Raw genomic sequence first — 18,513 nt, 5'->3', positions numbered from 1 at the left:
ACAGACTTATACTTCACCGACTTTGTTAATATATTAAGAATATCACATACTGAAATCCAAAGGAAGGGAAGTTTATTACTTCCTCAGATGGAGTTCAAGCATGAAGTGTTGATGCTGTAGACCAAGTGTTTCTCCTGGCCGTAATTCAGCCAACTGAGGCATAGATTAGAAAGAGTTACTTTATGTCACATGCAGTGAATGAATTGATAGTCCGTTCCCCATTCTGTGTGCTTTGAATACAGAATGTTTGAGAAATGCTTCCATTCACTTTAAACTGCCCTGATTGTTATTGGAAGTGGCAGAAAGCACATAATGCATACTTGACCAGGAAGGAGGTCAATTATTCAATTTTAAGAAAATTTTGAGACTATTGATACAAACAGGTATGTGACTAATCATAAAATCTTAGTAATTCTTATACCAGAAAGTGCGTTAATTTATAAACACTCCTCACAAGGTTGAGAGGGATATTTAAAACTTTTTTTTCACTTCATGGATTAATTTCCCGTCAGCCTTTCTCTATTTTATACAGGTCATATAATTCAAAGCCACATAAGGCAAGCTCGTGACACTAGAAATAGCTTAATGAAAAATATCATACCAAGTCATGCTGAGGGACCAAAGCAGAATTTCAAACGTTTTCAAATCTGACTAAATGAAAATAATACATTTTTGACTCACCGTAAACATTTATTTTCCTATACGTAATTTATGCTTAAATTATATTGAGAATATAATTTGTAGTTCACATGCGACCACAGACCCTTAAAATGTCTGTGTTCAAATTGAGCTTTTCACTTCTAACTTGATCTAGATTCAAATCTATATCATTATTAATTAAAAATACGGTTTTTTTGTTCTCATTTAAAAGTTATGTCCTTTTACTTTTCCTGGTTCCCAGAGAAGAGAAAGTCTTTTAATTTAGAAGTAAAATATTTTAGAGTTCATTTCTGTGTTGCCACTTTTGGAGGATCTATTTCATGAGATAACAGTATGTTTCTAAAAGTACTTTATGATAAGAATAATTTTAGCAAGATCTGGCTATAGGTTAATTCCTCTAAGGCACAGTTCTAACATTAAAATAAGATATATTAAATTCCAATGTCTGCATTATCACTTTTGTACAAATGTCTGCCTTATATTTGCTCACTATGTATGAAATATTGTAATTCTTAAGTGGTAAGAAGATGTTTCTAATTTTCTTTATACACTGAACCTGGCACAGTTCCACATAGGTAGGTATAGAATAAACTAATTTTAAATATTATACTAAACCAAAAGAAATGTTTGGTGATGGAAATTGACTAAAAGCTACCTATAGTTCTAAAATTAGAAAATAGAGCCATGCGAATTGTTCACTGTTTACTTTTTTGACAATATTTGATTCTTATACAAAAATACTTTTAAAAGTGATGATGCACACTTACATAGCCCTTAGCACATGCTATGCACTGTTCTATATGAGAGTATTATTATTACTCCCATTTTGGAGATGTGAAAACCGAGGCACGAAAGATTAAGTAACCTGTTTATGTTCACGTAGCTAGTGCAATATCAGAGCCTGGGTTCAAACAAAGCGGTCTGTTTCCAGTGTCTAGTCTTTGAACCAATACTTTAGCCAGAAAAGCAAAACTAAACACAAAACAAACAAAAGAGAATGAATGTAATACTTTTTTATTTTTAATTTCATATTTGAAAGTTAATAGATTTATATAAAGCTGTATTTTTTGTAAAATGAAGTCTCATGGAAAAGACCAATATTTATCCAATTTGCAAATATTATCCATGAGGTAATTGATCAAGGCATATTTAGTTGATCTTGAATTACAAAGCATGGCAATAACTGTCACCAGAAATCACATCCCACACAAAGATTTGCAGCCCCTCACTCCTAGAAGGCATCTTAACGTTGCAACGTCTCCAGTTTTCAATTGAACTTTCATTGTGCAATTCCAATCCAGCTCTAAATATTTCCAGACTAAAATAGCCTACTCCTAACTCTATACTTTTATTTTTTTTTCCTTTTAATCAGCAGCATGTCTTTCCTCTTTCAATTTGGCACCTGTGAGTGACTGACTTAGAGAAGGCTCAGTGACACGCCCTTTTTGGGTGAGATTTTTAGCATGAAGGGCAGAGAAACTGAACAGGAAAGAATACTTGGAAAATACAAATAAGTGAAGCAGCCTAAGAAATGCAGAATCTATCATTATTACACTGGGCATGTGTGATTAAATGTCTTCAAAACAATGAGGGTCATCAATCAGCATCCTTATGCATTGGGAAATCAGATCATCCTGGAAGAGAACTGAGACAGTCACTGTGACAAGGCCATCTTCTCATGGTTACACATCACAGCCAAAGTGTAAAGAAAGCACTTCCCTGATGTGCGGTGGTTTTTCTATACAGTTAAACCTCTCCATAGGAATGTGACTACATAGGGAAGAGACATGCCCTCTGGAGAGTGGGCAAGAACGTTTAACGTTGCTCTTGGAAGAGACCTTGATGTCCCTGAGTGAATTAATAAGTACTCAATATAATATGATTGCACCCTGGGAAGACATTATGGATGCATCTTAATGATTCTACAGATAAAGTAACAAATCAATTGAAGTTTCATATTTATGTGAAAGAAATTAAACTTTTAGGACTTAGGAATTTATATACATATTACTTAATCTCTTAAGTGCACTATCACCACAGCACAACAGAATAGAGGGTTTCTTCTGTTATTTTTGTTAGGTTAGTACCAACAGAAAGAGGCAATAAGGTCCATTTAAGAGATAAAATTAAAATGTCTTTTTGGGGGTTATCTTACTCCAACAATTATCCCTGTGATGTTATCTACTGTGTTGTTCGTTTTCCAGTGGATGTGTACTGTGTACACGTTCAGGATTTTAAAAAGAAAATGGGAAGTGTTATAACCTGCTATCAACATTAACTTGGCAAATGTCTGGCAAGTTTAATAGGTATGAATAGGTAAAATAAGTCAAGGCTGAGGCAGTTATCCAGATGTATTTCAGCCAAAAGAATGGCTTTACTTACACTATACAGCTATTTAAGACAAAATAGTATTGTTTGCGTGTGAACCCCAAATAATCCTATATTTTTTTCCCTGCATGAGTAGATACAGCCTTTAGAGTTATCTGCTTTATGACTTCATAGTCAGGGCTTCTTAGGCCTGAATTCATTTCCGGAGGGGGCTTTTGAAGATTTACAAAACCACGTCTATTTTCAAAATTGTAAGCTGGAATTGCTTTGCCTGTGCAGATATGATGACCCAAATCTCTTTCTGCAAAATGTCCTTTTAAAATATGCAGTCATTGGATTTATCAACTATTCTAAATACTAATTTTCCTTCTATTACTTTAAAAAGATTTGCATGTTTCAAAGCAGGAGGGAAAAAGTATTAAAGAAAAGCCAGTAAGACATTGTTGCTTCAGTATTCTAATAAACCATGCTGAGCTTCTTAGGGTAAACATTAAAAAGCCTCTTTGGGCAAATGAACTACATTTATAATAATTAAAGACTACCTTTGCACAGGATATTTTTAATGAGCCAATAAACTGCATGCATGCATAAAGCATACTTTGAAATGTTTTCTCTAAGATACTATGAAATAACAACAGCGCAAAGTCCTAACCACAGCATTTGGGCTTCACCACAGATGCAGAAATAAGAGCAGACAGTAGGTATTGCCCAAATACAGGCTCCAACATACCATTTTGCGCTATTTTTTGTCATTATTATAAGACAATCACTGTTATGCTCATAATTTTCTTTATACTAGTGCCAGACATTATAATGCTCATCTTCAGAAAAAAAGAGTCAAATTCTGGAGCTGAAGATGGGTAAAGAGGTGAGAAATATCAGAACATAGAGTCATGCGTGCACACTGGTGACACTGAGAATTTGTTGAGAGTCAGAGAGTAAACAGAAGGGCAGCTGTAGCTGCATGGAGATGGGAAGAAAGACAGGCCCGATGGTGATGGTTCTAATGCATGTTGGGCCAAATTATTGCAATAGTTTTAGGAAAAAATTTTGCAAGGGAAGGTAAATTAAGCAAGATGACCCTTAAATTCTATTAAATTTCTTTGAGGCTATAAAATTCCTGTCTCATCACCAGGAAATATCCAAAGGAAAATAATATGTACAAAAATGTCTGTCACCTCGACTATCCCACAATTTTAAAACGTTGTCCTTTAGTGTTATTATAGCGTCACTGTCATCATCATCAGCATCACTATACTTTTTACTTAGACTACACTGAGTCACAGGATGTATAGTCATACTTAGAAGAATGGTCACAGTTTCTTTTTCTGAGTTGAAAAAGTCTATTCTCTTCGTCTTTCGCCCTTGATTCTAAAGTATTTGCCAAGGTAAACAAGCTCATTGATCTTTGGATCCGGCTACTCAGATAAAGCACCCAAGTTGTTCCCATAATCAGTCTGGATATTCTATTTCTCCTACTTATGAAACATTTAAAATCCTCTCTCCTATTTATATGTCGCTCCCTGAGAATACAAAGCTCCTTCTTACCTGTGTGGTAAAACTTCCCTGAAAATCCAAGGTTGAAGGTAAAATTTGCAACCTGAGTGCGCAGTAAATTTTGAGTCTCTAGTAATGCCTGAAATAAATAAGAAATTAACATGATTTTAGAAAAATAAATATGAAGCTTTGGGATGCCTCTTTTTCAAATGTGTATGCATGAGTGAAACAAAATAATATCTTTAGTTGCTTTTGGGTTTTTATGAATACTGTTATGTGCTACGCATATTTCAGGTATTGTAATTGCAATTGTTATTATTTTTATTGACGATTACCAAATCATGAAGCAGTTAAGTCGTAAGCACATTATAAATTGCTGAGAGACAATTCTCTAACCACACAGCACTGAAATCATTTTTCATTTCTGTGTGAGACATTTCTTGAATTTCAGATTATTATACTTCTTTTCCTTGGGGAAAATTTTTCAGAATCATTGGATGTAGACAAGTCCTGGATTTGTTGGTAAGGAATGGGAAGATAACTTTTGTTTGAGTTGCAATTTAGTATTTTATTTAACTGTGCTATCTCTCGTATCATTTTTTAAGCTTTACTTATTGAGTTTAAAGCTTAGGTTTTTATTTTACAAATTAAAGAGCAATGTATATTTTGTAGGGTGTTAATTGCAAATCTTGAGATATGAACAAGATACGGGTAAGTGGGAAAAAGCTAATTCCATAAAGAAATAGTCTCTAAATGTGGCAAAAATTTTCCTAATTTCTCAATTTGGAACTATTCTATGTTAATTTCTTCTTTGTAGACAGGATAAGAACACACTTATAATAATCTTGGAGTCAGACTTAGTCTTGTAAATTTTTCGCCAGCTCTTCCTCTGTTCTTATTACTATGTCAACATATGTAGCATAATTCAGAACTCTCATATCTTTGGTCCTTTTTAGTTTGTTTATTGATTCAGAATGCTTTTTTTTTAGGTTTTAATGAATTTTTAAAGAGGACTTATTTTGTTTTGATGGAAATGAGAAACTCATTTCAAATTAGAGATATTAATTAAGACTGATTTTTGGTTACTGCCACTCTGTCAAGGTGAATAAAGAGTCAGAGTTTTAGACAACATCTTTTGAGCATTACTCATGGTGGCTAAGCATTTTCAGAAATTTTGTGAAGCTGACTATTCATTCTCCCAGAATTAAGAGGGCTCTCCTGAAAATTAGTTTAATTAAAGAAAAAAAGAGAAAAAATTTACCAAAGAACTAAAAGGTTTATGAGCTACATAGCTAGTGATTATCTAAGGTCACAGTTAAATAGGGTGTAATCCTGGCCAATTTTGTTTAAATAATATCAATAAAATAGAAAAAGGGAAAAAATAGATTTATTAGTTTGACTCAGTTATATAAAATATATTTTTAAAAAGTTCTCAAAAAGAGCAAACTAAATATTAAAAAGAGGGTGGAATTAAAAATAAAGTCTATTGAACTGGTTGAGCTTATTGGTAAATACTGCGAAATATAGCCTTAAAATGAAAACATCATGCACCATTTTCTCTTCGTGAGTTCCTTTTTCTTGTTTCCTCGTTCTATGCAATGCACAATCCCTGAGCCTCCGTATCTTGAAAGAGTGTTTTAAAAAATTTCTCCCTTCCCTTGTTCTCCTCACCACTCCAACCCCATGCACTCAATTTTCTACCTCAGTTCTTGAAGTCATTATTCTGCATTTATTTATCCACCATCCATTCTTAAATTCAGTAAATATTTATTGTAGACGGATAGAGTGTTGGGTTTAACATGCGTAGTCCCTGTAACTTTGGACCTTATTGCCTAGAGAGGGAGAGAGATGTTAAATAGACAGCCACACAAACCTATAATTACAACTTGTGATAACTGCTACAAAAGAAATCCAGAGCATGTTGTGATAGACGTAATAAGAGACTTTAATTTAGACACACATTTGATGTTATCTTAGGGCCAATCTACTAAAGATCAGACAATCTACTTTTCCCCCAATCAACTTGCCACCACTATAGGCAGGCCCTCATTGTACTTTACTTGGGCTTTTAAAGCACCGTAGTCAGCTGCTGATGGTGTTCCCACCTTCCGTTTCCAGCTTTCTCTACTCTACCTTCCACTCTGCAGTGGGGCTAACATCCCTAAGGCCGTAAACGCACTTCACCCTTGGGGTCAGTGAGGCCATTCACTTCACGACTCAGCTTTCTTGCTCATTTCACTTCTCTAATCCTTTTCCTTATCTGTGAAATGGGATAATACTTGACACACGTTTCACACTATTATTGTGAGGATTACATTGCACAAGGCGTACGAAGTGCCTAGCTAAGTGCCTGGTACATAGTAAGAGCTCAATAAATGCTATTAACAAGCACTCTGTATGGCATTCTCTCCCCTTCAATTAGGTATCATTGGTGCCTCCACATTTCTGATTAAGTTACGTCCACTGCAATTTCCCCCACATCACCCAGTCCTCTGAACTATGCCCCAGCTGCTACAATTCTCAATTCTCTCCATCTTTTCTCACTCCGTTCTCTTTGCCTGGAAAGCCTCCAGCTGCTTTGATTCCCAGTCCCCAATGACACCCATTCTTTAAAGCTCTGCCCAAATGCTGCTTTTACATATGAAGCCTGCCCTGATGCCTCAAAGCTTTTCCTTTTCTCATCTCCCAAAGTAAGTTCCTAAATTATTTTTCTTAAGACTTGCATCATTTTCCACTTTGCTACATCACTGCGTATCTTATTTCTCCTTCTAGGTTATAAACCTCTGCAGGTTGATCAAACCTTACTCACTTTTACGTATCCCATATTGCAAAATATATTTTCGGAAATGTGGAAGGCATTCAAAATATGATAAAAAAATATATGAAGGCACAGCAACATATTGAATTAGTTTCATTTATTTTTATTAGTAACAGTTTTCTAAGGGTAAAATGATAAACATTTTCATGGATCATACCGTTAAAAGATATCAGAATGATATAGATATGATCCTACATTGTATCAGGACATTTATACCATGGCGATCTTATAATCTTATAATATTATAATAGATCTCCTAGTAAGGCAAACTCACAGAGGCGAGGGCAGGTGGATTTTCTTCCACTCGTGCTAATTAGCTATATAAAGAATTTGACAAAACTTTCCATGTTGAAAGAAGCAGAATTGTACAGTCATAGCCTCCTAACGTGTAATCTTGATTAATGTGGGAGTAAGAATGACAATTTCTAGAAGTAAAAGCAAAACAAATGGATAAAAAAAGCAAATTCTAAAAGGTTCCAAGCCTTCCTGCTTCACTGTAAGAAAATGTTCTTTGGTTTCAAAATTCAAGGAAAGGAAGTTTCCATGTCTTTCAATGATAAAGGAAGAGAGCCACTAATAATAATGAATATACACAAAATAGATCTAATTTTTAAAAATAAAAACCAGAAATAAGTTTAAAGGAGAAAAATGCTAACCCATAAAATTTAAAGAAAAAATGTAGAAAAAATTAGAGAGTTGACATACAGGAAAAATGTAAAATGTCAGAAGAAGTATGAGACAAGAAAATATAAATTTATGAATAAATGAAATATAATGAAACAAAAAGACCCTTATTTTGGAAAAATGTATTAATGGACTAGAAATAATATGTCTCAATTTGAGATAAAAATCAAATAGTAAGTCATGCAGCTGTATATGTACTATTTTTATCTGAATATTTTGAAGGGAAATTTGACTAACTTTGGAAGATATATAAAATACAATGAATTTAGTGTTTGGATAATAAAACAGTTATTTTCGTTAGCAGTATATAAGTCATAAAAATATATAAATGGCTTTGAACTTTTCTCTTGCATTGTTTATGAAAAGCTTACTAAGTAATATGACTGAATATTAAAAAGAATAAATATAACTTAAGAAAAAGCAATAATTTGTTATTTTAATAAACATTACTTGCCTTCACGTAATGTTCTCAAAATGAATTCTTTAGTATTTAATAAAGCAAGTCCAACTTTGCCCTACTGCAAAATGTTAAAGAGAGCAATGGTTTTCAAACTTTCCTGGACATAAAGTTTTCTAGAGGAGACTGCAAAAATCATCAGTTCTGGGGGCCCACTTGAAGAGTTATTGATTTAGTGTGTCTGTGATGAGGCCCCGGCATGTGTATATCATCACAGGCCCCAGGTGGTTCTAAAAAAAGGTCAAGCAATTGTTTCCAAGTTTCATAAGAAATGAATCACCAGAATACTTTCCCAGGCTCCTTCTCTGGGGATTCTGAAATGGAGAACAGGATGGAGCCTAGGAATCTGTGTTTCAACAGTGATTCTTATAGCTTCAAGCTGCAGATTATAACCATCAAAGAACTTTGAGAAATGTTGAGTTAGTGTATTATTTATATTAATTTCAAGGTATGTTGCATATATCTTAAACCATTCTGATATTCAGATTGCTTACTTTCGGGCTAATCCTTTCCCTCATAATAAGGCATGCCATATACCTACTTTGGTATAGGCTTATAAAAATTTCAAATCAAGTATCTATGGGCGATAGGTTTTGTTTGTTTGTTTTGTACAGTCTTTCCTTATATTCAAGAACTCAATAAAAATAGTACCTTGTTTGTCCTTACAAGATCTTGGTGTGGGAATCAGAAGAGGTTACTTCTATAATTATTTTCCAGGTGGAAAAATTTGCTTCATGGAAAGTGTAAATGGCCCACCCAGATAAAATAAAGAGAGGGAAAAATTGAGCATGTTTGCCTTAACACTTGGTCTAACCTTAATAACCTCAGGTCCTGCTACAGTAAGTCTGTGTGGCCACCCAGGATGAAAAGGAATCAGGATTCTGTGAACTTTTGTTACAAGACTATTTGTCAATGTACAAATGAAGATGAATAGGGCTGACCCTGGGTGAAATGATGAAGCTTTTGAAGTCTGCCTTTGATAATTTCTGTCTCCCTTGTTGCTCATCCCTTTCCCCTTAGAAGTAATCCCCATTCCTTCAGAAACTTACTCTTTTCTTCTTTTTTAAAAATAAACTCTCACTGCTACTTAATGAGGAAATTGTCTGATGTTATTTATAAATTGACAAAAATGTTATACCAACAAGCTAAGTCTTCTAAGAAATTTCACATTGAACAGTTTAGCTATGATTGAGGAATGGATGAGTTAATTAAGGAAGAATGAATGAATGCTTCTGATAATGGTATTGAAAAGATGTGGGGGTCTTTTGTGGGGAGAAAGATTTGGGGATCCTTCTGCTGAAATCAATTTGAAGAACAACTTGCTGAGTAGAAAAACATGGTGGTGTCTCGGAGCAATTATCCTCTGCTCTGTCTGCCCATCACTTAAGTGTTCCACTCCCATTTCTCATCGCTCCCCTAAGTCTCTAGGAAACTAGGAATCTGGAACTCATTCTCTGGGCTTCCTTCCTCCTTATGCCATTATTCACTCATTAACCCATTCAATCAACATCGATTGAACGCCACTATGTTTTAGTCATTTTTCTAGACACTAAGAACACAGAGGAGAATGGTAATAATAATACCTAATATAACTGAGCCTTTACCCTGTGTTAGGTATTCTGAGAAGCACTTTACTTGAATTATCTCTTTAAGTCTCCCCATGATCCCTTTATTAACCTTATTTTGCAAATGGAGAGAATAAGGCACAGGGAAGGTAAGTAAGCTATACAAGGTTAGGGAATGAGAAAGTATCTGACAGACAAAACTGATAAGTTTGTTGTTCCTAGGGAGCTTACATTCTCTTTAGGCACACGGATGATGCAAAGGGCAAATCAGTAAAACAATTACTTATTTGCAAATTGTTAGTGGTGTAAAAATAATTGTAGTATATGCTGTTGTTGAAACTGACACAGCGTACCTATAGTTCAACAGGATAGGCAATGAGGTCTATGAAGATCTCTCTGAGAAAGTGGCAATTTAGTTAAGGCATAAAAAATGAGAAGCCAGCCATGCCCAAAACGGGGCACCGGGGTAGTGAGCTCCAGGCAAAGGGGTCAGTGAGAACAAGGCTCAGTGTCAGCAAGATCCTGGGCATCTTAATACACCACACTCCATTTCATCTCACATACGATATGATTTACATTTTATATTGATTTCTCTGGCTACTTGCTGAGAAGAAACTGTAGGAAAATTAGACTGAAAACACAGAGATCATTTAGGAGGCGTTTGCAGTGGTTCCAGTGGGAGTAAATAAAGGCCTGGCTTCTATTGGTGGTACTGGGAATGGAAAAAGTAAATAGTTTAATTGTTGATGGACTGATGTGGGAAGAGAAGTAGAGTGTGATTTCATTAATGATTCAGATTTCTGACATTCAAGGAAGTGAGGGAAGAGTTAGGAAAAGTTTTGAGGAAAAAAATCAATACTTCCGCTGCTATGCTAAACATTTCTTCTCCACAACAGGATGACTGTGCTGTTGAAACCTCTGCATCACCCCTAACAGAAAAGACAGAGCGTAAAGTTCTACGGCATCAGTGCTTTCAAACCTTTGTTACCCACGATTGGAGGGTAAACTTCAGGAACCAAGTGCAAAAGGTGTGTACATATGAGTAAAAGAGTGGTCTTGTAGGGCAAGGAGTGCTTTTTGAATACTGGCGGGTTACACATTGATACTTATTAAAGATGCTGGCAAAGAGAAGAGGAAAATGGAGCATTGGTTTGGTCTTGTAAAATAATATTAACTTGTGTCACATATGGGAAGTGTGCATTTTCCGCTTGATTATCAAAGAACACAATGAACATTATATAAATCATTAAATTTTAAGTGCGTTTACAGAGCTGTAAATCTTATTTGAGTGTAACAGCAAAACATTCCATGTGTCTTTGATTCCCTTCCCAGTGGGTGTGGGTGAATTTGTCGTGCCCTAAACTTTATTCCTGGAGAGTGTCCCAGACATCTCTCCGTTCACAGAATTCTAAGCCACTGACTTCAGTCCATTCTGACAGTATGTGAGATGGGCTACTGCTCCCGCTTTTTGATTAGCACTCTGGTTCTCTCCCTGGGATCAGAAATTTTCCTTAAGCAGGGCGGAATACCACGCAGTTCCTATTAGCCCCAATTTCTCCTCAACTGTATTCTCGGTTTCAGTCCATGTGAGTCATCTCAAACTTTGAGTGTGTCCTATTCTCTGTACCTCTGTTTCCATGTGCTACCTAATTGACTGGAATTTTGAATGAAATAAATAAATTTGAATCAAATATGACCTCAAATGAGCCTTCAGATAGTACTACTTGAACCACTGGCAATTCCTTTACAAGTTATTTCTTCTAAGCCTGGTCTTCAAATATCACTTAATTTACTCTTCCTGTAAGCTTTGCTCCCAAGTCTCCATCATTGCCTACAAGATTTTTTGACTTGTAAAAAGATACACCTATACTGTACCCTCAGAGTGTTGGTTTGTATAGCCTGATTATTTCCTTAAAATCATTTTATCAAGGAATGACAAAAGTGAATGTGTTATTTTCTCTAGCCAAAGTGTTTAAGTAAGTGACAAAGTAATAGTGACATAGAACTGCCTTCCATTAGGACTCCTTTGTGGATGTGGAATGAAGCTAGTCATTCTAAGCCGTGACTAAAGAGGCATCAGAAATAATCCCTTACTGGGCGAGGATGAGAGAAAAGTAGTTTATAACTCAAAATATTTCCAGAGATTCTCAGTAAGGATCTGCACTGAATTGGGCCTGAATTCTCTTTGCGTTAGGTTGGAACTTTAAAATGTAACCTGAATCATCCGACATAGTCTTGACTCCGGTGTTGCAGAGCTGATTCGATAGAAATGCTTTGTGCTGTGTGGAAGCTCTAAAGCAGACACAGAATCATGACTGTCAGGGCTGGCTCGGGGTCCATGGACTGTGGGAGCCTGGCTTGCCTTCAATACTGAGTCATCATGGACGATTTTTACCATAGAAGAGGAGATAACCAGCGAAACAGAGTTCCTGATCACACAAGAGTGTTTTCCAAACTGTGATCCATGTGAAATTTAATAATTCTGTGAAAAAATAATTCCACATAGAAAATGTATGTGAGACATACTATATTATACCCCTCTTGGGAGGTTCTTGATTCACATTAACATGCTGAAGTCTGTAGTAGGAAAAATTGGGGGTTTCATTTACCTTAGCTTTTTTCTCAAACTATTAGGTAGCAACACACACTCCTACTTGCCCAAGTTTGAGATGCAGTTTTAGGAGAAAACATTAAGTGGATAGCTAATCCCTGGGAGGCTGAGCTGTTTCCTGGAGTCATGCTATCCTTGATTAAATATAGTTTCCTATTTAGATGGTAAGTATTTAGGATTTTAATTTCAATTTTTATCTCTATAGTCATTTCATCCAAGATTAAAAAGAAAAAATACTTCACTTTCTTGTCAATTCCCATCATTCCTGTCCCACAAGGGATACGTGAGTGAGAGTATTCGGGGGTGTCTGCAGGTCTTTATCCACTTTCCTTAGGTAAGATAAGTCTCTTCCCCTCTTCTGTGTGATTTCAGTCACAATCTCTCTTTACCCCAAATACAAATGAATTTCAGGTTAAAGGCCATATGACCTTTCCAGTGCTCAGACTTTCCTTTTATTAGACATTTCATTTAGACGATACTTGAAAATTACCATCCATACATTTTAACTTTACTACTATCTTTCTGTTAATAATTTAAAAGAAACCAAAGCTTTGCTTTACTTTTATTTGCTACATTAATAGAGTGCATCCTGTCAAACTGCAGTTTCCATCAGAGCAGAGTAAGCAATAGTAATTAGGAAAAGCAGATAACAGTGGAAATAGTGTGCAGTAATGACTCGCTTGACTGACGTGCCACAAGTGACTTGAACAAAGATAAGTTATTGCCTTGGTTGCTTTTGCTATATTGCATAACGCATGTAGCATGGGGGCATGTTGATAATGGTATATTTCAGGTCCCACAAGGGATCTGTCTGTTTTCTGAACAAGAATGGTATCTATTTTAAAATACATATTTGGGCTAATAGAGGAGTTAACTAGCTACGTCTATTAGCAAATTGACTATTTATTATGAGGATGTGCTCTCTCAATGTGGTGCATGATAGCTTCATTGTTGAAGATTTTTTAAAAGTAGAACATTTTTTAAAATTAGAACAATGACATATTTGGGTAAAAGGATAGGAGTGTCAAATTAAAAAATTCAAGAACATCCCCTTGATGACAGAAAACAAACAAAAAAAGGGTTATTTACTGATAATAGAACTGAAAATATAATAGTTATTAGAGAGTTTTTCATTTACTCATTATAATAGCATAAATTCAGTATTTAACACATATGAGTTTATTTAACAAGTGAAGTGATAAAAATTGCTTAGCAAATAAACACATCAACTTGTCGTGACCAAATAGACTTTAAGTGAATACCAAAGCTTTAGCTCCATATGCCCCTTTAAAAGTTACATATATAAACATTATATATATTATATACTTATATATGCCCTATGTGAAACATTTCTGTGTTTCATTTTCATGTTATTTTGTCATGTCTGAATAAATCTGGATTAGTTAAAAATTTCATGATCAACTTAAACTTTGGAAATTTTTTCGTATGAGACATAGTTGAGCATTTTGCAGACATACATTCAGATACATATATCTTTAAATGTATATCACAAAAATATTTCCAAAGGCTAAATATCAAATCATGAGTCAACTTACATACATGTAAGTCATGAAGGCTTACTTATCATTTAAGCTCAAATGTAATAGACTCTTCTCATTACACTGCCAGCAGGGTAAAGATACATCTATTTTTAGGTTTTGTTATAAATATGAAATACGTCATTATTTGTATAGAACAATGATTTGGTTATAGAAAATCATAATCAAAATATATTACAATTAATGGTATAGATGTTTTAAGGTGTTTTTTTTTTTTTTTTTTTTTTTTTTTGTACTGGGTAGACAAACCATCTTCCAGGAAGTCTCTCCCTCTGACAAAAACTTGAGTTTCAAAACTAAAAATCTCCTGTAAGATCTTGTTGTCACCTTCACAAGCTCGATCCTATTTAAAGCTTAATTACTATTCACATTCATAACAAAACAGGCTTGACATCATCTGATAAACACCTACTAGTCTACCAACTCTGCTTTCCTGTGGCAGGGAAACTAGTGAGACAGCCATGAAGGAGAATGACAAAACAAAAATATATTAACGCAACATTTTCCAGTACAGTCCTCATTTCCCAACAAAAGAGGCAGCATTCAAAATATTTTCTATGTAAATTGTAACCTTTAGGGTTCTGTGACTGACATCTACCACTCACCTTATACTTTTTATAAAGGAAATTTTGCTTTAGTTTTAAGAAAGATTCTCAAATAAGTAAAATATGTTACTGTACTTACTATTCAAGAAATATTTGAATAGCTAATATATTCCAGCTGTTCTATGTACTGGAGATTCAGCTTTGAACAAAACAAAGTGCCTTCTTTAAGAGCTTATATTCCAGAAAGTGAGACAGACAATAAACAAATAATATTATGTTGCAAAAAAAATGAGTGTACTGGGAATTCCTTGGAGAGTTTTGAGCAGAAGTAGCATGTTCATCACATGTTAAATCTTTGGTCAATGTATGAAGAATTGAGCAGGTGGGGGGAGGACACATATGGAAGAGGGAAACATTTAGAAAAGAGAAACAAGTAGCCTAATTGAGAAACGAGTGTCTTGGAGTTGGTGGTAATGTAGCAGGAAATTGGTCCGATTTGGGATACAGCGTGAAGCTATTAAGGACTCTAGATATCAAATGATGAATTGAATGCAGATTGTGAGAGACTAGATGTGGTGTGTGATGACTCTTGGAGTTGTTCACAGATTTTGTGTATCAGATGAATGTTGTTTGGAAGTAGTTCTTCAAAATCCCCGGAGTATCATTTAGTGAGTTGGCGTCATCTATATAAAGCAGGTGTTCCTAATCTATTACATTTTTTGGCCCAAACAATATATTTTTCTTTCTGTGTTTTCATGAGAGCTCAAGAAGCATGGAATGAAAGCAAGCTTTTTCAAACATTTTGGAGAAAAACATTACACAATGAGTTATCAAGTAAAAATACCGCTCTAAAGATTTTTTGTTTAAGTATATTACATACAAGCTAAATGCAGAGGAAATATATTGAAACAATTGTCTAACCTTATTTAAGGAATCTGAAACAATGGAGAATGAAAAGCATATCATGACCAATCTTTTAATGTAAATATTGTGGTAAAGATATCAAGAATTTATAGTTTCATTCCATTCACTGAACAATTGAAATAAAACTCCTAATTATTATTTTACTATGGCTCATTTAGCACTATAAAAAATACTTACAAGTATTAGAATTTGTTGAAACCAAAGTCTTTGTACTTCTGTGAATGACGTATAGTAGCTCTTTTAAATAAGTTCTTAAGAAATCTCTTTCCCAGAAGATATTTAATCAACTATAGAGACATTTCATTTTATTATCCTGACTCTTCAGTTTGACATTGCAAATATCTCTCACCTTGGGCCATGAATGAGATAAAGTCTCTTTAAAAATCTTACTCTCTCATTCCACTTGAATCTCCAGAATTACCTTTAGAGATTTTGAGTCGTCTTTATTCTTCCTAATTGCTGCATCTATTCAGCAGATATTTTTCTACAATATCCTTGTTAATTACTAACATATCCCACATTTACATAATACACTTTTTGGGGCAATTTCTGTGGTAACATTTCATGGCTAATAGGAAGCAATTTGCTTTCCTTTAGTAAGCACATTAAAACTTCATGCCCTAGACATCGTTGACGGTAAACATTTGATTCTGCTCAAATTTAATGCACCAAGGCATTTGGCTGTGCCATATTAGGTTTATTTATGTGCTGTGTTCTGCATTGTTAGCTGCTAATGAGACTTCAACTCTTATTGCTCTAAGGCCTGAACACTAACCTCATTTTAATGAGTTCATTATTTGCTGTCTTCTGAAAGGAAGACAACAAATTTTCCTTTTAATTAAAGGTCAAAACACCTCTGGTGAAGGAAAGGAAAGGGGTTATCAAACCCAGGAGCAGCTGAGAGATAGCTCTTTCAGATTTCTAAACTAAGCAGAGTTAGTGTAGACTGGGGTAGGCGGTGGTTCTCGAGAATACAGACAGTCAATCAATCTCAGGAGACCAAGGTGCATCTAAATTGAAGACAAATGAGAACAGTGCAGCATGATAGCTAATGTGCCTAAGACTTGGGGAAAATGAAAGTCAGCCAAAGTAATTAAAGAGGCTTTACTCCTAACCAAAAGGGCCACATGGATCAATACGGCTGCAGGAGCAAGATTCTTCTTTTGCATGACGAATGAGTTACAGGGTTGAGAGAACACATGCCATATTAATTGAGCCAAGAAAAAATAATCTAAAATACTTTATCATAGAATGTGAAGCAAAGGCAAATCAATATTTTGTGGGGACTATTTTTAATAATGTAAAGATGTGCAGACCTATCACGAGGTATAAGAATATTTCTATTCAGATGAAACTAGCTGCTAAACTGTGAAATCCCTGGCAATGTCAGCAATTATCTTCATTTGCAGGCAATGTATATCTCTAACCACAGGGGAAAGGTGAATTAAATAATAGAGTCCTGTCATAGACAGTATCAACAACTTGGTACTTACGTAAATTTTAATACAAATGAAACCAAGACATTTAAGCATAACAATTAAATGGAGCATTTGCACTTAACAAATAGCGTGGTTACATTAAAACCCAAAACATTTTCATTTTGCTCTGACGACATGCACATTCCAGACATGAGTTATTTTAATCTAGTACATTGTTTTCTAACTAAGATATAAATTTTTAATAATATATTAATATATTTTATTTAAGCATATGTCTTCCATAACTTTATATTTATGTATGAAATCTACTACGTATTCTTTTATGTTTCTAAGCATTGTTCCTGGCTTAAAGTATATGATCAATAAATATTTTTTTAATAAGCTTTCTATTTTAGAATATTTTTAGATTTACAGGAAAATAGCAAAGAAAGCGCAGAGAGTTTCCATAGACCAACACCCAATGCATCTTCTATTAAGTGGTACATTTGTCACAATTAATGAACCAATATTGGGACATTATTTTTAACTAAAGTCCATACTTTATTCATATTTTTCTCAGTTTTCCCCTAATGTCATTTTATGTTCCAGGATCGAATCAGGATACCACATTACATTTAATTGTATGTTTCCTCAGGCTGCTCTTAGCTGTGAGATTCACACTTTTTGTTTTTTAAGAGTAGTTTTAGGTTTACAGAAAACGCAAGCAGAAAGTAGAGAGTTCCAATATATGCCCTCTTCCTCATATCCCCACACACATTCCCCATTTGTCACAAATGATGGATAAATATTGATACATTGTTATTAACTAAAGTCCACAGTTTACATTAGAGTTCCCTCCTTGTGTTGTAAATTCTCCAGGATTTGACAAATGTCCAATATCATGTATCCACCATTACAGTTTCATGTAGAGAAGTTTCATTGTCTTAAAAATTTCCTGTACTTCCTCCCCCCTCCTCCTGGCAACCACTGATCTTACTGTCTCCATAGTTTTGCCCTTTCTAAGATGTCGTTTAGTTGGACTTATACAGTAGGTAGCCTTCCGGATTGGCTTCTCTCACTTAGTGATATGCATTTAAGATTCCTCCACATCTTTTTGTGGCTTGATAGCTTATTTGTTTTTATTGCTGAGTAATATTCCATTGTCAGGATGTACCATAGCTTGTTTATCTACTGATCTATTGAAGGAAATGTTGGCTACTTACAAGTTTTGACAATTATGAATTGCAGGTTTTTGGGCTGCCATAAGTTTTCAACTCATTTGAGTAAATACCAAGGAGTGAGATTGCTGGATGGTTTGGAAGAGTATGTTTAGTTTTGCAAGAAACTGCCAAACTGTCTTTAAAGTGAATGTACTATTTTGCATCCCATCAGCAATGAATGAGAGTTCCTCTTGCTTCACGTCCTCCCCAGCATTTTGTGTTGTCGG

General features: G+C 34.8%; 1 protein-coding gene across 2 annotated transcripts in view; it reads right to left on the bottom strand.

Moving 5' to 3' along the window:
* LOC103557777 (N-deacetylase and N-sulfotransferase 4) overlaps positions 1-18,513 on the bottom strand; it is a 389,440-nt gene that overhangs the window by 121,055 nt on the left and 249,872 nt on the right. For both annotated transcript variants that reach the window (XM_070609249.1, XM_008530458.2), the window contains one exon: positions 4,537-4,624. In XM_070609249.1, the coding sequence (XP_070465350.1) occupies positions 4,537-4,624 (88 nt within the window). The remainder of the gene's footprint in view (positions 1-4,536; positions 4,625-18,513) is intronic.

The sequence above is a fragment of the Equus przewalskii genome, chromosome 2, assembly GCF_037783145.1.
Source record: "Equus przewalskii isolate Varuska chromosome 2, EquPr2, whole genome shotgun sequence".
Classification (NCBI taxonomy): Eukaryota; Metazoa; Chordata; class Mammalia; order Perissodactyla; family Equidae; genus Equus; species Equus przewalskii.
The sequence above is the reverse complement of the archived record's forward strand: the minus strand, read 5'-3'. Positions and strand labels throughout refer to the sequence as shown.